Raw genomic sequence first — 21,261 nt, forward strand, 5'->3', positions numbered from 1 at the left:
GCCTCAAAATCACTCCCCGAAGTTTTGGAGTGGTTTTCCCTGTCACGCAAAGAGGTATATTTGGGAAAGATATGATGTTTTAACCCAGTATGTATTTAATTTCAATATGTCTCCTTTTGCGCTAAGCCTAATTTTTTTTTGCATTGCTGAAGTTTAGAAACACTAAAACAGTTGAGCAGTTCTTATACTGCTGAGAATATAGGGTTTACTTTGTTGTTTTTCCAGTTGCAACTGATACTCATGCACAGTCTAGCATTTCTTCTTGACGGGTGAGAGAATAGCCTGCCATTACAAACAGGAGTTCTTCTGAATACATACTTCTTCTAGTATGTATTGAAAAACCCACAAGAAAGACTCTTGGCAAAAATCATAGAATCACAGAATGGTTTGGGTTGGAAGCAGTCTTAAAGATCATCTAGTTCCAACCCCCCTGCCATGGACAGGGACATCTTCCACTAGACCAGGTAGCTCCAAGCCCCATCCAACCCGGCCTTGAATCCTTTCAGGGATGGGGCATCCATAGCTTCTCTGGGTAGCCTGTTCTAGTGTGTCACCACTATGACAGTAAAGACTTTTTTCCTAATATCTGATCTAATCCTACTACTTCGCATTTTAAAACCATTTCTCTTTGTCCTGTGAAAAGTCCCTCTGCAGCTTTTTTGTAAGCCCTCTTAGCTGCTGGAAGGCTGCTCTAAGATCTCCCTTCTCTTCAGCCTTCTGTTTCCAGGCTGAACAACCTCACCTCTCTCAGCCTGTCTTTATAGAAGAGGTGTTCCAACCCTCTAATTATCTTCACGGCCTCCTCTGGACTTGCTCCAGCAGGTCCACATCCTTCTTGTGTGGGGGGCCCCAGACCTGCACACAGCATTCCAGGCGAAGCAGATGCATGGAGTTGTACCAAGCTGTTACGATCTTTCTTAGAAGGGATTTTATAGGCAAGATGAACATGGTAAAGTGCGTTTTTAGCCTTAGAATACTAACAGCATTACTGCATTGAGTTTTCTGTTAATTTTGTAAAACAATGGCTTTCCCATATATATATAAAAAAGATAGCAAATTGCTTCTAAAATGTATCACTCAGACTCTATTATATTGTGTTATTTTGACATTTTATTATCAAGAATTGATGCAAGTTCTATTTCAGTTCTACCATATTTCCACACTTAGTAAGAAACAAAATATTTTTGTTTGCTCTCACTTTGAGTATGGACTTCATTGAAAAAATATGGTGATACTTTTGTTGAGGATATTAGTGTTATTTCTTGATACATCAAATGAAATCATAATAATTCCTTGTGGCTGATGTAATAAGGTGATCAGTCCAAAAATTAGCTAAGTGCTGCTAAATTCTTTAATAGAGCTTTCATGCAGAGAGAAATTCCCCTAAATAACACAATACTTTCTTTGAATAAGTTTAGAAGTGACATATATTTCATCAAATTCAGAATTAACTAGTATCCTTTAAAATTCAGCTGCAATATTTCACAGTAATCTGTGATGTTGGCTACTTGTACAAACGTGTACTTACTGTTTCACTTGAAGTGACCCTTTGCTTCTTCCCCCTGACGTCGTGCACTCCTTCACGTTAGCACTGAGATGCCTCCTCTCACACTTGGCAGCTTCATTCTAACCACAGTGTCTTTAGCAAGTGAACTGCAAGACTAGTAAACTGTAAATTTTATACTCAATTGTGAATGATTTTATTCATTTATTTACTTACTGATTATCAAGTTGTTACGATTCACTTTGACTGTGGGAGAGGAAGTTCCATGAGGGCCAAGCAGCAATGATTTGTCTGCAATCAACCACGTGAAGCTACCTGAAATTTGCAATACTCTCTCATGGTCTTTGTTTAAATGTCTAAAAAAAAGCTAGCTTTTACTGTATGGCATTTTAAATTCATCATAATATGAACGTAGATGTAAGACTACAGGGACAATATCTCCTTTCTGGACAAAGGAGGCTGAGGTTTGCTGGTTCTTGTAGCAAGTATTGCTATTAGGAATTGGCTTGTGGATTTTGCTGGGAGTGTACCTTTTACCTCTAGTGTTTGTTTTAGGGTACCTGTAGGGTGAAAAGACTTGCTAAACATGCCCAAATATTTAAGAATATTTAATATTTATTCTGAAAGTTGAATGTTCCTGTAGTATCAATATTCTATAGCAAAAAAATAAAAAAGATTGTGTGTCGGGAGTGCATTTAAAAGAAAACAATGCAGACCTCAGAAAGTATGTCTGGAGGATGCAGAGAAAAGTTCCTTTGTGGTAGATACTGCGAGTTAACATCAAAAAGTTATTTCATGCTTTAGCAAGGAAAATAAAGCATATGAAAATTGTAAAAACAAAATTTCAGAATAGGCTCAAGAGTAATGTGGCTGGTACTATGGACTAGAAATATGACCCCGTTTTCCATGGAAGACAGTTCTTAATTTTGCCGTTGATTTCTGCATCCTGTATAATGGCTCAGTTAGTTATCAAAATAGCCCTGCCAGAAAATGGTCCAGAAGACCCAAAAATGTCTACCTGACTGGGAATTTTTTATGTAATTCTTCAATATGCCATCAGAAAGAAAGAATAATTTTACCTTTGTCCATTTTCAAACTGATTTTATAGTTGGGGGGAATGCTGAATCCAAATTATTAGTGCACTGTGGAAATCAACATCTATAATTTTATAGAATTTTGAAACCATATAATTTCAGAAATTAAATTCAATATTTTTATTAGCCAGATATTGTAATACCAATGAACTACCTTTAGTGACAATTCAAAATAGTATGTGAATGTAATTGCAGTAAAATACATCTTAGTATTCTTGCTTCAGGTCCCTGAGAATTCTGTGTATGTCTTCTCTCATGTTGTACTTAACTGACAGTTCTCAGTTCTCTGTTTATTTCTTGAAAGGCAGATACAAAAAATTAGTTAGGTTGAAGCTTACTTTTTGAAAGTTTTAAATCAAATTTTGAACTATCCTTGCATTTATTACTTTGCAGAATCTGTTTGTCCAACAAGAATTCCAGTAGCAGCTCGAGATGAAAAAGGATTTGACATTCTTGTAGGATTAGGTGTGAAGAAAAAGGTTAAAAAGAGAGAATTCAATACCAACAACTAATGCAAAAGCTTATGAAGTAACACCACGTGTTGACCTCTCAGAATTGACAAGGTATGAAATTTTTAAATACACTTCTATACTTAGTAATTTTTTTTTTTTTGCTTTAAGTGAGAGAGAGTTATTTTAAGATTTATATGAATATTAAAGTACTGTTTTGTTTTTTCCCCTCTTCTCCCTTACTTAGGAACGTGTTTCCAGAAGGTCTCCCTCCATCTTATGTGTTTGTTTCCACTCAAAGATTTAAAGTAAAAAAGACATGGGATTTGTGGAGAATTCTGAGTCTGGATAAGAGACCACAGATATCAGTCACTATTAACGGAGAAGAGAAAACACTATCATTCACTACAACAAGTTTAATAAATGGTACCCAAGTTCTTACTTTGCTGCACCTCATGTAAAGGTAAGGAGTATGTTATCTTCATGCTGGAATACTTATTTAATACACATTATTCCATATTCCCCATTTGTCCAAACCAGTTGTATTGTTTTCTAGTGTAATCTGAAGGTTCTCTTTCAGTCTTTCTTCAATAATTTCCAGTGAAATATTCAAATCTTGTAAGAAAGATTGTCTTGGTTGCAGATGAGACAGAGGGATAGAGACTGAATGTCTCTACTCATGCATTTATAGCAGTATAGGAATATATGCAGCCCAGAGATCACCATTCCTGCCACGGGGAGTGTTATTTAAGTGAACAGAGATTCAGCAGACAAAGAGTGGGAAGGATTTACCACTGGAGTGCTTCATGACCAAATGGGTTCAACTTTCCTGGGAAGCGGGGGGCCTACATTTGAATCCCTACTCTAAGTCAGACTGAAGGAATTTCACATTAAATCCTTTGTGAAGGAAGGACTCCTATCCAAGGAATAGGTCTTAATTACTAAACTTTTCCTAGGGAGAGGTATTTCATTCTTCTGTTATTGGATGGAGAATTTTTGCTTTTTTCTTTCCAAATTTCCTCTACTTTATTATAATTATTAGTAAGGGAAATAAATTTTATTATTTTTTAAGAAGCTGTGTTAAACTTGACTTACTGGAAATTGTTAAAAAATTCAGTTTCAAGTCAATCAAAAAATTAATATTTAAATGTTTCTAGGAGCTACAGTGACAAATCAGTCGTGTTCTTTCAGTCCCAGGTATCCATGAACTTCACCATGAAAACACAACTTTTGTGGTTTTTTTCTTTTGTGTTTCTCTGTGCTTGCACTGCTATTATGGAGAACAATAAGTTCATGGCTTTTTTTAGAGCTGTATGTCTCTGAGCACCATATAAATGTCAATATGCTCTTAATTAACCTTTTTATTTAATAAACCTTTATGATAATTTATCTCTTTAACTGGAAAATGGAAAGATTATATATTCTGATCTGTTGTTTGTTTTATCTTGTAATGAGAACCACTGTAAATAAATAAAAACAATCTATGTAAGAAAATAAAATAGAAACAGAGGTACTTTTATAGGGTGTATTACTATTAAGTGAAATAAGCCTAATCTCTCTGTATGTCTAAAAAAGGTAACAAAGATGTATTACTTAATGAAAGATGTGTATTTCAGTTTACTCTTATTAATACCAATTTAGTGTGGGATTAATCTCTGTGCAATTTAGCATCTAGGCTAGGCTAGGTTAAAGAGCTAGATTGTTTTTGAAATTAATAGATAGGCTCAGGAAGAAGATGTTCCTTCCCATATTGAATTTTATTCCTAAGCTCCGTGAGATAAATGCTTTAAAGATATCTCTTGCTTTCTATTACTTGTAGAATTATATAATTTGTTTGATTTTCAAGTTTTAGAAACCTGAGGTTTTGTAGAGTAATGTCTGGTTTATTCATTGCAATATTGTGATCCTTTCTGCCATGTCATCTTTTTTTTCATAAGAGATTAAGTCGAAAAACTTTCAATTGCCAGTTTGTTTTCACCATGGTTTGTGATCTGAAGGGTTTGAGTCATTATACCACTGCTGAAAAAAAAAAACTTCAGGCTGCATATTTTGAACAAATACAGGTTTGGACATGTTCAAGATCATAGACTAAAGAGATCTATGTGAGTTATAAAATAATTTTGAAATAGGGATTTATTATTACTGATTGTCATCTCAATTACGGTATGACTTGGCAATACTTTTTTGCCTATACAGTTTACGACTATTTGTATGTAAAACCTGTAACACTGATCATCTCAACCACCAACAGTACTTTAAGTATTCAAATGCAGTTTTATTGTTATTTAAATTGGAGACATTTTGTTTAAAACAATTCTGTTTTCTTTGTTTTCCTTAGATTTTGTTTGATGAAGGCTGGCATCAAATTCGTCTTTTAGTAACAGAAGACTCTGTAACTTTGTATATAGATGGCCAAGAAATTGAAACTAAGCCATTACATCCCGTTTTAGGTATTTACATCAGTGGCCTAACCCAAATAGGAAAGTATTCTGGAAAGGAGGAAACAGTACAGGTAAGCATATGCTAAAACTACAATAATCCAGTAATTCTACTGTAGATTAATATTACATTGGCATCTTCTGTTTCCTTGAGCTTACTCTTCTAATTTACAGTAGACTGAAATTTATTATACAAAATCCTACTACTTAAAGAGAGAACAAAAATGGCCATGAGGACTCAGCATGTGTGATGGGTGCTTAATGGCCTCACTGATTTCAAGGGGCATTTGCGGACAAAACTGATGCAACATGGTTGCCTGAATTCGAGAAACAGTGTCTGAAAGCAGGGAATTTCCTCTGTGCTTTCCTTCCATCAGTATATGGGTTATGCTTGTAAAAGAGGGAGAAAACGAAATTTTGATGAAGTTTCTTTCTCCTCACTTTGCAATCACGATAGTTTATGCTAGAAAAACTGTCAGAAGTTTCATGGTTTTGGAATTTAGCAGTAAAGCAGAATGGCATGAACTTTTGTTTCTCTGATGCCAGTGTTTTTATTGGTTGCTTTTTAAAGATTTAATTTGTATGCTAAACTCTAAATAAAATTCTTTTAAGCATCAGAGGTGCTTCTAATGCTTCACCAGAATTTACTAATCCTACATCTAGTACAGGCAAGTCAGTGCAGGAGTATCATCCTAGGTTGTTAAGGTAAAAAAAGAAAAAGGTTATTTTTCCCTGCACTTGTAACTTGTTTCTGCAATGATACTGGCAGCCACTGTAGTTTGGATTTATTGCAAAGGATTAAGGGCAGTGATTTCTGTTATTTTAGAAACAAATATCTTGGATTGATTATTTGGCTTTAAATAATTCTGTTACAGTATGTTTAATTGGTTGCGCGTGAGTTGCCTAAAAATGTTTCTATATCTTTAATTGATTTTTTAACTGTAGTAAACACACAGAGCTCTAAAGAGTCTTTATGTTTTGCATTATAGTTTGATATACAAAAACTGCGAATCTACTGTGACCCAGAGCAAAATAATAGAGAAACAGTCTGTGAGATCCCAGGATTTGTGAGTATGATAGATGAAGAGAACTGCTTGGTTGTTTTTACAAATTGCTGTTTAAAGCTGACTTAATGAAGTCTTAAAATAAATTGTATTATGTTTTTTCAGCTGGTGCTAACACATGCTTGTTACCTGTGCAATCTCAAGTGACACAAACCTTGTCTGTTTTCAGCCTTACTTTTCACAAAGCATTTAAAAAGTTTTTTTAGTTTAGATATTTGATGGTGTAATTTGACACCAGTGTAGAAGAATCTCAGGATCTTTTGTTAAAATTTCAGATTTTAAACATTATATATTAATAAAACTTCTATGTCACAATAGTGTAGAATTCATTAAATACGACTTTTTAACTTATCTGATATACTTTTTGCTTCTTGTCAGGTCATTTAGACTCTGAAATTTTGGTACATAACCGAAAAACCTGTATTTCTAAATCACTTCCTCCTGTCAGAAATATCTGTGCTGTGGTCTGTGATAAATATCCTGCTATCTGAAATGTTGTCAAGATTTCCAGAAGTATGTTGTGAATAAGACAAAATAAAATTCTGTTCGGGATTTTATAATTTATATACACAATTAGGAAACTTATGGGGATCCATTGACCCTCTCTTTGTCCTCTTACTTACAGTTAATAATATAATAAAATATTAAACATGCGAACAGCTTTGGAAACTGTTCATGTCTGACAGTTGGAGCCAGATTTAAGCATTCAGTTTCCATCTCAAAATAAAAGCGGGAGATTGATTTATACATTCAGATTCCTTCTGCATGTATAAATACTCTCCTTTGTTTAGTGTCTAAAACAAACTATGCTAAAGATTATCAGCCACCAGTGTTTTACTATGTAGGCCCATATTCTTTGTGTTGTGATTTGATTTAGTATCAGGACCATTTTGCTGGTTTGACAATAGAACTGTGGAATCTTCAGCATCTAGATTTTATTTTTTTTCCAGACTGGCACAGGCTGCCAGCTAGTCTGTTTTTCTTCTTTTCATTTGGGACCAGTGTGTCTATTGCAGTCAACATCCTTATTAAAATTATTTTTGAAAAAGCTCACAACTTTCAATTAAGCAACAAGTAGGTGGCTGGATTATTAGCTGATCTGAAATCTGACTGTGTAGGTCAAGAACTAATGGTTTCAGGAACACTTTTGTAAAATTAGCTTTCAATCTTGAACAAAATACAGTATTTGGCTAGTTAACTGCACCACATCTCTTTTTGTTCTTTACAAATTAAAAGTAGGATATGACAAATGAAAAATATTTTGCATAAAGAAAGCAAGTGAAAAAAAGTAAAAAGTCTGTCAAATCTTACATTCTCTGCTATTTGGCCAGGAGTCCAAGCCAAAAATTTGATTTTTGACATTTTAGTTTCACTTGCTATTGTTTTTAGTTAAATTTGGACTTTACCCATGAAATTCTGGACTTTTTCAGAAAATAAAAATGTTGCATGATCTCCAAGGAGGAATATGCACTTTGTGGTTGTATTCTGTCGGTGTGGTTGTTTCAGAACTGCTGAAATAAGCAGAGACTGTATGTACTAATTACAGCCCAAATTCATCCCCTTTCCTAGAGATACCTGGCTGCATAGTAATTTTAAGCTCCTTTATGATCCGTGGAGAAAGATGACCTTCTCTAGAGGTTCCTTATGCTGAAAATTGAGAACATAAGAAGCTGTCTCTCTCCACAGAGTGTGTAGGGAATCTATGGTGGTTACATGGATTAGAAAATTCCTGTAATGGTGCAGCTACTGGTAGCTACTAAACCATTAAGACAGACAATTTTGTGCTTGCTATGCTGGAATACTTGGGGGTGGATTGTTCCGTGGTGTTTCAGATACTGAAAAAAAAAAAATATCAGTTGATAGCAAAGTCTAATTCAGCCGTGTAGGACAGCAAGAAAAAGTCAGCTTTGCTGCTGTGCTGCTCTGTGTTTTCCCAGATGTGAATTCAGGCGGAGATCAGAGATTGCAGAAATATTTTGGTACATTCTCTGACATAAATGAATAAGCAGAGGAGTTTTTTGATGAGAAGTTACTCTTGGTAAGAGATTTGACCCAAGCGTAGACATTAATTGTGTCAATATTGACATGGTTTATTAATTCTAATTTTGTCATTGCTTTTAAATATTGCTGCTGGTAGCTCCTTTTGAGCTTAACAACAAAATGAGCTAAAATTATTTCATATGTGTTGATAGCAGCTGCACATAAGTCTGAGAAAGTCTAAAAATTTGAATTACAATATCTTGGTAGTTACAGCCTTAAAGTTATGATTGGTTTTGATAGTGTTATTAATCTAAAATTAATGGATTTTGCTTTTTACAACTATTCCTGTGCTCTTAAACTGTGTTTCTTCTTGTTTCAGAATGGAGAGGTAGGCTCGATCCTAAACTACTCAAACTCAGTTTAAGGTAGTATTTGACTTTATATAAGCTTCTTATTATTCTAGGTAATAATTGTTTTCAAAGGGGAGCAGAGATTTGCTAATCTTAAAAGTACTGGATTTCCGTTAATTGAACTCTCATCAATAGATAAATTCAAAATAATTTTTCTGAAGAAATGCATGCTTATTAGAATAAGTGGCCTGATTTTTTTTCTCAGTTCGATTCAGTTGCTCCTATTTGCAGGCTGGATACTGTTACCAAGGGATGGGGATACCCACAGTCAGGTAGCTGTTACCCTCATGGTGCTCATGGGAGCTCCCTGAACAGGAGCTTGTCTGAAGGCTTGATATAGATAGTTTCCTTAACCTTCCTTGTAATTCCAATTGGTGCCATTGCAAGGAAAATGTGGATTTGTTTTTTGATCAATCATTTGACCCCAGGAAAGAATTCTATTCAGAGAACACTGTGTAAAAAAATCTTAGTTATTCTAGAAAATATGAGTAAAATGTTATGGAAAGTGTTTTAGATAATAAAAAACTGCATTTTTGTAGCTTGGATTCTTAAATTTTTGCCTTCCTATAGCTCTAAGAACTTCCTGGGTGAAAAAGAATTCAGTGAGTTTTACTTCCACATATGGATTTAGTACAGATGTACCTGTATTTTGGATTATATTTGATAATTGATCACACTTAAAATTATTAATATAAATTGGTTTAGGAGAAGAGTTTTTCATGTTGCAAGATTTAAAATTATCAAACTATATGACAAAATATTTGTGAAAAAAACCCCCACCAAGTTAGAGGTATCAGCCCAGTCAGTATTGGTACTTCGTTGTTTGTTTTTATTCTGGATAAAATAGTGAAATCATGCATGAAAATTAGTTGGAGGGCAATATTCAGATAAACAGAAGTTCCAGCCAAATGAAGGAGTGAAAACCAGGACCCAAGTTAAAGCCAACCTAAGGAAAATCAGCTTCATATAATGTTATGATATATTTGTTGAATGCTTTTGGCATATGTATTGATGGCTGGTTTAACTCTTGGTAGTGCATGAATGGTCCTAGTGATGTAGGCTCAACACCTGCCCCCTGCATATGCCCACCAGGAAAGCAAGGACCTCCAGGCCCCAAAGTAAGTCTTTATTCTGTCTTATTGAGCACAGTATTTTTTTTTTAATTTTATTTATTTTCAGATCTTTTGTTGGCCAGTCATAATTAGGCAGATTGAAAAAGTAGGGGCAAATTCTCCTAGTTCTGTTTTCTGGTGCATGGATATAGTGATTAGGATCCTCAAGGACAGGTTTTGCTGTCATAACTCCTAATAAAACAAATATATCTTCTGTTTTTTAAGGAAGATGTTCATGGGTGCAAAATTATGTTTCTTTGCTACTCTTCAGCTAATGATGCTGCACTGTTAGTTGTTTGAGAATTAAATGATTTGCTAAAAAAAGTCTTTTTATTGGGAGGGTTTTTTCCTTCTTTGTAAAAGAAGGAAATAGATGCTTACTGGGAGACTTCCACCTCAGCTGTTCTGATGATGTCCCTTCAGTGCTGAAGAGCTAAAATGAGAACCAGACTGGAGTTGCAAATGTCTAACATGGCAAACTTAAATCCCTAGTATTTTGCTGTAGTATCTTTCTCAATAACTGTGCTAAGCAGTGCTTACAGAGTTACTTACAAGTGTAGACAAGAAAACCCCAGACCACTTGTCTTTCATTAAGCAAATGAATAAAAAGCCCTCTACTCTCATTGTATGAGGTTACAGTATGCTGCAGCTAACTCAAATCAAAAGGCTTATTGTTACAGTGGTAAAGGTTTCTGATGAGGGAATTGGAATCCACAATATGGAGATCGTATTTATTATTTCATGTAATAGAATTTTTGTGGATTTTTTACCTTTTTTTTCTTTTTAGTGTATTTAAGAGAGAGAGAATAAACTATTTATCATTTAAAAAAATTGAAAACTACTCCTGTAAAGCATGAAGGAGTATTGAAGTGTCAGAATTAGGGTAACCTGTACAATTTTTTTTAGACTGCTGCTTCATGTACAATCTTTCAGCAGAATTGCAGTATAATATTTTTTTGGGGATAACTGAATAATACAGGTGACGAGATGCTGCCTAACCCAGAAGGCTGCAGAAAGAGTGAAAAGGAAGCCAATTTAAAATTGAAAAGGTTATCTTAGTTATGATATTTCTTAACTTTTGAATACTGAACTCTGGAACCATATAAATTTAAACTTTATTTCTGTGTTTGTGATATTAATGGGCTACAATAAAACCAATGAAATCAAAACAATTTAAAAAAAATAACTGATATTTTAAGCTTTTCAAGTTAAAGCATAAAATTTCCTCGTTTAAATAGTGTATTTGAAAGCAGATTTATTATTGATCAAATGCCAAACCTGGACTCCTTAATTTGGATCACAATAATTCTGGGTAACCTATTATTAATTTAGCAAACAGTAACTGTTAGGCATTTTTAAAGGGACATTATTCTATATCCTTTCCCATTTAGTTCAGCGTTACATTTCTGTGGTTTATGTGTGAAAATAAGTTTTTTCATAGTCACATTGAAAGCTAGTTTCCTGTTTCCCTTTTAATGTCCTCCCTGTTTATAACAATTCTGCAGCTATAACTGACTTGCAACCAGTAGATGGTTCAGGCTGAAGACATCAGTACCTGCTTAACACTCCTGTAGAAGAAAAATGTTTTAGTAGATCAAGTCTTAATGGATTTTGCTGAGCTCACATCAAGGCTGTTAGTAAAATAGACAGAGAAAGTCAATACTCTAGGAGGACAGAATAGGAAGTTCCTGCTTTCTTGCTATAAACATGATTCTGAGGATCCAAATTTTCTTTTACTTTGACATGATCACAGCAAAGGTTATAAAAATAGTTGCAAAGGACTTTTAAGAAGAAATCTAAACAGCCTTATATTTTTTAGACAGCCATAAGTGTGTGGGGAGAAGTTTATATTATTTAGCAGGTTTTAGTCCTGGCACCTACTTTTCCAGTGCTTTTGTTTTAGGAATTAGACTCAGACAAAGCAAACGGGAGTTTTCTTTGAAGTAGAACTACTTGATTAACAAGATTTTAATAAAGATTGTTTCATCCATTTGATGAAAATTGTTTTTATTTCTGTTGATTAAAATGTTAAAAAGCTTGAAAGCATTTGAGATGATGGGTCAAACTTGCGTTGTAACTGTGTGGGCTCACTTCTCCAAGTCCTGGGGGGAATTCTCCCAGAGAAGGGTTACAATATCAGTTCTCTTTCAGTGTAGGAATTACTCCACAGTGGCAGGTATCTGGGCTTGTTTTTTGGAATGTTGTAGGGTTAAGGTTGCTCTGTACTAACTTTGAAGTGCTCTTTCATATATTTTGTGTGTTAACATGTTGCTTCTCCATAGGGTGACCCTGGGCAGCCTGGAAATCATGGTTACCCTGGTCAACCTGGTCCAGATGGTAAGCCTGTGAGTACTAAAAACTTAGTCATATATTGTAAATGTAAAATTAACAGGAGAAAAAACAGGTAGCAGGGATACCAGATTTTCAGATTTAGATGATTTTGTCTTCATTCTTTGAAACTGTGAATGTCACTTAAGTGCTATCTGCATGTAGCGGTTCTATGAATATGTTAATCGTATTATTTTTGTTTCAAGCTAAAGTATTGTAAATATGAGTTAGACACTGCTCTAAATCAGAGAACAGGCTATGAGTGCTCCTGTTGGTCTTTGCATAATTTTGCAGCACTTACCACCTTCAGTCTTTACTCCTTAAGAACTGGTTCATTAGAAAGCACTTCAGGGCAGCTAAAATCCTATCTGTTTTTTTCTTAGGGATTGCTACTCATGTTTAAGCTTGCTATGTTTAGTTTCTTTGTAGACTACGTCAAGTAGTCCATCAAAATATGTAGATATAAATGAAAAATGTTTAAAATATAGCTGTTTTTCAATTCTGAACATTATGTGTTAAAACATACATCATAAAATGTATAAAAACATATAAAAATACTTATATTTCTCCTACCCTAGATTTTACTTTTTAAACTACCATTCCATTAATATGATACTAGGATGGTAAAGAGTGAAAAAAAGTAGATGAATAACAAATGTCCCTAAAATAAAAATGACAGATTTGGCAATGGCTTGTCTGGTCTTCAAGGTTAAAATTTTTTGTTGTAATAAAATTTTAATAGTGTCATGGTTTGAGATAGCCCAAAATCCAATTCTCTACCTCTGTTCCCCCTCCCACATTTCAACCTAATGGGAGATGGGTTTTTCCAGACAAAACACAACCAGACTCAGAATGGGGGAAAGGGAATATATTACAATGACTACAAATAAATACTACAATACATTATATACAACCTTAGCTATCTCTACTATGACATAAGTATTTACAATGGATCAGATCTCTTCTCCCCTCCAAATAAAAGTCCAGGACGGAAAGAAGGACAGATCCCTTTCAGTCTCAAAGGGCAGCAGCTTCTTCAGAATAGCAGTCCATGTCTCTCTCATGCATGCAGCTGTTGCTGGATCTCTGCCAGCACTCACGAGGGAGGTATCCAAGCTCCTCTCGGCCCCGTCGTCAACCAACCGAGGGATCTTCCGTGGGCTTCGTCACCCCAGACAAGGTCGTTTCACCACGTCATATCACGAAGACGCAGGGGGTCTTCGTGACGGTCTGGTATCTCCAGGAGATTCAAGCTCCTTGCAGGGCCTCTGTGCCCTGTCTCAGGCTGAGAGCTTCTTTGTAGCTTGCAGCAAGGGAGGGCCTCAAGGTCAACCTCCACACACTCCGTCCTGGCTGAGCTCTCAGGACGACCGAGCTTCTTAGCCCCTTTACCCATTTAGGACTTCTAATCAGTAAGAGTCCACCCCCCTCCATTTTTGGAGGGATCTCCAAGGAAGTTTAGGGGAGTTTTGCAGTCCTTACCCCCAAGCTTTCTCTCTGTAGAACTTAGTTCTGTTCTCTGCTGCCGGTTCTCTACCTCGGCTTGAGCAACTCTGAGTCTTCCTTGGCTGCATGCTGTTTCTGCTGTGTCTCTGGTTCAGGTCTTATCAGTTGGCTTTTAGCCATAACCTCTGGACGCTGCCACCGCTTCTGCTCTGTCTCTGCTCACTCACGATGGAAAACATCCCCCAGCTCACAGCTACAGACACATAGTCCAGCTTAACACTGTTCCAAGTCTCTGTAGCCCCCAACTGGGGCTGGGGGGGGGGCAGAGGCCCCCCAGAGGGCTCCTGCCCTCTCCTCGTGGCTTTCACAACATGGCTACTTCTTCTAACCTCAAACTACAACTCTTCTCTTCCGTTTGGTTGTGGTATGTTTACATTTTTGCAGGAGCGCTCATTGGACAGAATTTCAAAACTTCCAGGGGTTTCCACCCCTTGGGGTCTACCACTTTTCTTATCCTCTGGGGGAAAACAAAGTCCAAACCACTACAACAATTTGTTGTGACTGTTTCATACTTTTGTGAATAGGTTTCTACTTCAATGCTATATGTTTTCCCATAGGCACTGAAATTTGTAACAGCATGACTTATGAAAGAGAAATAAATTGATACTCTAGACTTTCTGTAACTTTGTAAACTGGCAGTTAATGGCTTCTTTTTTCCTGCGAGTGAGTCATAATTTGCATAGATGGGCATTCTCTGAACATAAAAAAGATTAACAAAAGTATCTCAGAATGAGAATCAAAAAGCCCTACTAAAGGAGAAATGTTACCACTTTGCTGAAGTTCATGTTATTTGAAATGCTTACAGCAAAATCCTATAACTTTATTAACTCAGTAATGTTTTTGAAATACCAGCTGCAGTTTTTGCACTTGTTCTTTATAAGGACATAATTACAAAACTATTAGATCATCTGCAGGTCTGGCCAGTACATTATTGTTCCTTACAGTAGATTATTGAGTGCTTTCCAGGCAAGCTTTTAGCTGTGAATGGTGGGAGATCCTTTAGATACACTGTGCAGGAAAACAGATTCCTCTCACTGTCTTTCTGTTCTACTTATGTATTTGCTAATATGACTTGTATGTTTTCTATGCTGTCAGTGATTTTCATTGTTTAAGGAAACTATGCTCATATGAATCTTTTTAGCTGTATCACCTGGGGAACTCTGAGAAGCAAGCTCTTAATTCAGAAAGCACCATAGGCTTACAGGTAGTTGTGTAGTCAATCTTATTTAATCAAGTGGCTTTTGAGTGAAAAACTTTTCCTGCAAAGTCAGTGGTTTCTGTTCCCAAACGCGTTTTTATTTTCTACTCTGAAGTTATTCCAGTTTGCCTATCTGGTATTCATTTTCTCTGAACAGTATAACTAGTCAACAAAATGTTGACTTCCTCTGAGAAAGGTTTTAGGCATGCATTTATATTACTATATGTGACTGATTTTTTGATTTAAGGTCTTAGTGTGGGCCTTCAGTCGCCGTAGGTTGAAAAGGCTTCCATCAGTACAGTATCAAATGTAGATACCATCCTGATCATCGAGGTCTGCAGTGGCCCTTTGGAGCATCACGCTGAAAAAGATTGTGAGGATGCCGCCCTTGTGGCCCACACAGAAGCAGCTCTGCAGCATTTAACATCCAGCTTTGCAGACGGTGCTGAGCTCTTTGGGCTGGAAGTCAGTTTAAAGAAGACAGAAGTTCTCTATCAACCTGCACCTCAGGAAGTCTTCCATCATCCCCATATCACCATTCACCCCAATCAGAGCTCAAATCAGTCCAGCAGTTTAATTACCTAGGCAGCCTCATCTCCTCATCTCCTCGGACGGTAAGATTGACGGAGAGATAGACACCAGGTTAGCAAAGGCATATAGTGCTTTTGGAAAACTCCATAAAAGAGTATGGTGTAATAAACACTTGAAGAAAAGTACCAAGATCAATGTTTACAAAGCCATTGTGCTGTCTACTCTTTTATATGGTTCTGAATCATGGTTCATCTACCGCCACCACCTGCGTCTCATAGAACGCTTCCATCAGCGCTGCCTCTGTACAATCCTTAACATTCACTGGTCAGATTATGTGACCAATACGTCTGTTCTAGAACAAGCAGCAGTCACAAGTATTGAGGCCATGTTGATGAGAACACAGCTGTGCTGGGCAGAGCACATCTCAAGGATGAAGGACCACCGCCTCCCTAAGATCTTGCTCTATGGTGAACTTGGTGCCGCAAGAGAGGAGCCCCGAAGAGAAGACACAAGGACTCCCTGAAACAACATCTCAGCCTTGGCCATATTGATCATCATAACTGGTCTACCCTGGCCTCAAATCAGGAGGCCTGGAGACACACCATCTATAACGCTGCTGATGCCTTTGGGAACGCACGCAGGATCACTCTCGAGGAGAAAAGGCAGCGCAGAAAGAACCGTGTCTTGCAGATTACACCATCTAAGGAGTCTTTCTGCTGTGCCTTTTGCAATCGGATATGTCTATCTCGTATTGGCCTTTTTAGCCACCAGCGTGCTTGTAACAAATATGGATAGAGCCTTTCCCAAATCTTCGTTCACGAAGCCTAGCTATGTTGATGTGATGTAACTGATTTTTTAGGTAAAAGATCAAAGAAAATTTAGTTTATTGTTTTTGGACTGGCTAGATTGTTCTGATATGTAAAGTTAATTTTAGTCCAGAAAAATTCAAAACAATTCCTGTTAATACCTTCAGTCTTACCAGAACATAATTATTCACCTGGCGTTACCCAGTAAAATTATTTTCTGTAATATTTGGGAAGGTGAACATAAACATAATTAATTTTCAATAATTTCTTAATTGTTCTTTTTATTAGTTTTGTTCATATGTTGTTTTTTCCCTTTAATTGCCACCTCTGTTTATTTTCTGATACATACAAAAAGGATCAGTTGAAGTTACTGTAAAAAAACCTGAAAGGGAGAAGCATAATAATTAATGAAAATACAGTTTTTGCAATCAAAAATGTGATTCAGAACCTGAAATTATTAAAATGTTTAGTCAAGAGAAAAGCACTGGTAAGTAAGTGGAAGGGTAAAAATAGTATTTGAATCTCAACTCAAACTTATTTTAATGGACATTATTCATCCAGAAGAAAAAGTTGGAGTGGTTGCTGGCCCTGAAAGTGCTCAGCAGCCTACCTGCGTGGTCATAAAGCCATTTTTTATTCCAAAGGATACTTTTTATGTACTGGGGAAAAACTCATGGGGAAAAATAAATGATCAGAGTCTGTGCAGCAATAACTTGTGGTTAATAGAGGTGATAGGTTATCAGTCTGTTGAAAGAAATTTAAAAAAACCCCACTTATTTGTCAGTTTTGAGCTGTGAACCATGCAGCTGGAAAATCTGGACAATTTTCCAGTATTCCATCTAGTTTGATTCATGAAAGTTTGGAACAGTTTGCCTTGTCTTTACAGTATCTACAAGCAATAAGCAGTTTAATCTGATGAGACTGACTTTACTGATATATGTAGATAGAAAGTTCATAAGGTATCAAAGCCTCACATAATAAGTAATTTCTGATCATTCCAATATATTTTTTAAAAAATATAGTACATTTTTACAGCTGTACTATCTAGAGTTTCATAGTTGGTGACCAACTGAAGGCCAAATCAACAGTGCTTTTGGAATAAAAATGGATAATATTTTTATGTATACATAGAATTCCCTGTGCTATTGCATGATTTGCCTGGGATTTAAGTTGTTCTAAACTCTGCAGCTACTTTTCTCAGGAAAATTTCATAGGCATAGTTGATAATTCATCCATAAAATGCTGCTTTCACTTCCAGAAAAGTACGTATTCCTCAGTAAAACTGTGACATTGTTGTTATGAGAGGAAATACAATTGCTCCATTCTAATACAGTTGTGTAATGGCTTCCCTGAGACCTACCACTTTGAAATTGGAGCGATGCCTGATGCCGACTTGTGCTGCCTACAGCTGTGTAGTTTAGACAGCAGTAACCAAAGGCAGATGATACGATAAGGATGAACAACTAAGCAGTGAGCAGGAAGTTATACTCCCTCAGTACATCATCTCATCTCCCAACACTCTGAAGCTCAGGAATTTTTAAACTGGATTTATGACATTTATTTAATGATCTTGATGGATCTTTTTTCCTCTCAGGTATTTGAGAACATCATGCTCGTGTAAAATGTACTGGTAGGGGCTCTGAGTTATGAAAGCCTTGGCAGATGATGGAGTAGCTAATGGAAGAAAGTGTAATGAAATGGAGAAATAATAAACAGACCAAACAAGGCAAACCCAAAAAAAGGCAACATACAAGCCAATGAAAACTTTCTTTTTTACTTTTCCCATAATAATGTTTACATGATAATAAATATTTGATCAGGAATCACCCTCAAATTTATGTTGGAAGATAAAAGCTTCATTTAGCTACCTTTCCGATCTAATGCTGGATCTGCCCTTCATTTTTGCTTCAGTGTGGGCTTCACTGCAGAGGCAGTTCTGGTGAGCTGCAGAAGTAAATCATAGAATCATGGAATCAGTTGGGTTGGAAGGGACCTCCGAGATCATCAAGTCCAACCCTTGATCCACTACCACCATGGTTACTAGACCATGGCACTAAGTGCCACATCCAGTCTTATCTTAAAAACCTCCAGGGATGGAGAATCCACCGCTTCCCTGGGCAGCCCATTCCAATGTCTGATTACCCTCTCTGTAAAGAATTTCTTCCTAATATCCAACCTAAACCTCCCTTGGCACAGCTTAAGACCATGCCTTTTTGTATTACTGATAGTTGCCTGGGAGAAGAGACCAACCCCCACCTGGCTACAACCTCCTTTCAGGGAGTTGTAGAGAGTGATGAGGTCTCCCCTGAGCCTCTTCTTCTCCAGGCTGAACAACCCCAGCTCCCTCAGCCTCTCCTCATAGGACTTGTGTTCAAATCCCTTCCCCAGCCTTGTTGCTCTTCTCTGGACCTGCTCCAGCACCTCAATATCCTTCCTGAACTGAGGGGCCCAGAACTGGACACAGTACTCCAGGTGTGGCCTCACCAATGCAGAGTACAGGGGAAGAATCACTTCCCTGGACCTGTTGGCCACAGAAGTCCTACAGCGCTGTGCTGTTTAACAGAGGGAGGAGAGAGAGATGACTGTTGTTCTGAGCTCCTGAGTTACCACTGCTTAAGAAAGTCCCAGAGAAAGGAGTAAGGCACAGACTCCAAGCAGACATGCTGAAGAGGGCCACTTGACTGATCCACATGTCCAAAGGGGCAGGAAAAAGAAAAGCAATAGCCACATGAGTACAGACATATTGAGGTATTAGACATGTTAGTAAAAAAGCTTCTTGAGAAAAGGAAGAGAAAGGACCTGAGGCAAAAACATTAGACGATAGAAAAAATTCTCAGAGAAATGTTAAAACACTTAATTCAAACACATGGAGTACTTTCTATAATTTCTGTTGCCTGGCAGGATTTTAGTTATTGATATTGCCAGTGAGGGCACATACATTTATTCTTTAAATGGGTACAAAGACACAGGGTGTCTAAATTATCGTATTACTCAGCAAGTATAGGATTTTTATGCTGCAAGGTATTTTGTTTTGCCCACACTGCAAGACAGTGGGCAAATATTTTGTGCCACTGTCTTCTACCACTGGGTGGGTGTCCAAAGAATCTCAAATGACAGGTGCTGCCTGTGTTTAGGGAACTGGATTCTAAATTGCGTATCAAATTCATAGTTAACTATAATACTTCTCACAATATTTGTGTGTCTTCTGAGAAGTTCATGAGAGAAGACCAAACCCAGATAAAAAGTATTATTTTTTGTGGCAAATGTAGTGCTTTCACTGTATTTGAAAGTGAACCTTCAGTCCTGAACTCAGCAGTGTCAATTATAAAGGGAATTTTCACTTTTGTCCCTTTTACATAAAGTGGCAACTGTGGCACTGCCGTTCTTGCAGCATATGTATGTGTGTCACATAGGTACTCCTTCTGAGGGCTTTGCAGTTAGGGAAAGAGGATTTGAGTTGACTTTAGTGCAAAAAATTTGTAGGCTTTAGCATATGGATTGATAATCCGTACTGCAAAAGGAGTAGTGATACAAATACATGCTCAGTTTGTATGAAATCCAGTTTTCTTTTTACAGCATGTGGTTTTACCTTGTTCAAACAATTGCTATGTGATTTTTACCAGACACCGATTCTCATTTTTGTGACTTTCTGCAAATTTCCTTTTGAATCTTCTCTGTTCCAGCTTTCCATTAACAGAGCCCACTGACAATGTGTTTGATTTGTGTTGAAATCTCATTACAATATGCAGCTCTGAGCTAAATATGCAGTTTTGTAAGCTGAAAACTCTTCTGCCATCTTCTATTCATGTTGTGAATTTCAAAATTCAGTTCAGCCAGGAAATTGAACTCCTCTACTTCTTTCCCTTCTCAGTTAGAGGGAGAAGGGAAATTGCATTGCAGACATCTAAAATATGAAATAGAGTTTTATTTATATATAATTATATCCTACGGAAAGTCATACAAACCTTTTACCTTTTTTTTTTTGAAGGAAAAAAAGGGATACACTTTTAAAGGCATTTTTTGGTTTGGTGAATTATTTCAGCTACCTGGGAGGCCTATGAGCAATCTGGGAGTGCTATACCATTTAAAGTTAAAGCTGATTTTGTTAGAACTGGCTTGAGCAGTGGAAGTGGAATGCTTGATAGAGGATCCATGTATGACAGAGACCTAGAATTCTGTTTACTTCTGTACTAAACATTACCAGCTGGCTCATCGGTCATCTGCTCAAATGTCTTTTGGGAAGAGAGCACAGCAAAGACTCTCTTCTATCTAACCCAGCAAATAATTTTAGCTTTTTTTATTATTCCCAGGAAGCTCTGATTGATTTAAAGAAGATATCAGACATACATGTTGCCTTTCTTGAATTGCAAAGGTTCTATTAGCCCCTTTTTACTAGCGTGGTAATCCCCCCATTAAATTTTGTGCTAAGTTTTTAAGACTGAAACTCATTTAGAAATAGGGTTATTAGTTCTCTCAGTTCAAATCAAGATCAAATTCTGGGTATTTGAAATTGGATAGTCCATTTAATGGGATTTATCACATTTAGTTTTGTCTGCCTGTTGAAATGTCTGAGCCAAATAGCCTCAGAGTTTTATAGAACAATTTCTCTTCTTATTTTGAATGTTTTATCAATAAAATCCCTCCTGGTAGCTAATTTTCTCCGTTGGAATGACATATTTTTAATGGAGCTATGTAAAATTCTTATTCTTCAGTAACTTGCCTCTCTTAAAGGATTCTTTAAAGCACTTGTTCATTTTGCATAAAATCTGGTTATCTTTGCTGTAGTAATTGAATCAAATCTACCAAAACTTAGACATATATTTTGGATTCTGTAGAGGTTC

The 21,261-nt window shown here is 36.6% G+C and overlaps 1 protein-coding gene across 1 annotated transcript in view; it reads left to right on the top strand.

Annotated features, from left to right (window-relative positions):
- Window positions 1–21,261, top strand: part of COL21A1 (collagen type XXI alpha 1 chain) — a 71,330-nt gene that overhangs the window by 1,589 nt on the left and 48,480 nt on the right. Inside the window, 9 exon segments of the mRNA XM_032684219.1 lie at window positions 2,992–3,089; window positions 3,091–3,161; window positions 3,295–3,485; window positions 3,488–3,510; window positions 5,386–5,559; window positions 6,475–6,552; window positions 8,909–8,917; window positions 9,974–10,057; window positions 12,334–12,396. Of these exon segments, the coding sequence (XP_032540110.1) occupies window positions 2,992–3,089; window positions 3,091–3,161; window positions 3,295–3,485; window positions 3,488–3,510; window positions 5,386–5,559; window positions 6,475–6,552; window positions 8,909–8,917; window positions 9,974–10,057; window positions 12,334–12,396 (791 nt within the window).

This window comes from Chiroxiphia lanceolata, chromosome 3 (genome assembly GCF_009829145.1).
Source record: "Chiroxiphia lanceolata isolate bChiLan1 chromosome 3, bChiLan1.pri, whole genome shotgun sequence".
Classification (NCBI taxonomy): domain Eukaryota; kingdom Metazoa; phylum Chordata; class Aves; order Passeriformes; family Pipridae; genus Chiroxiphia; species Chiroxiphia lanceolata.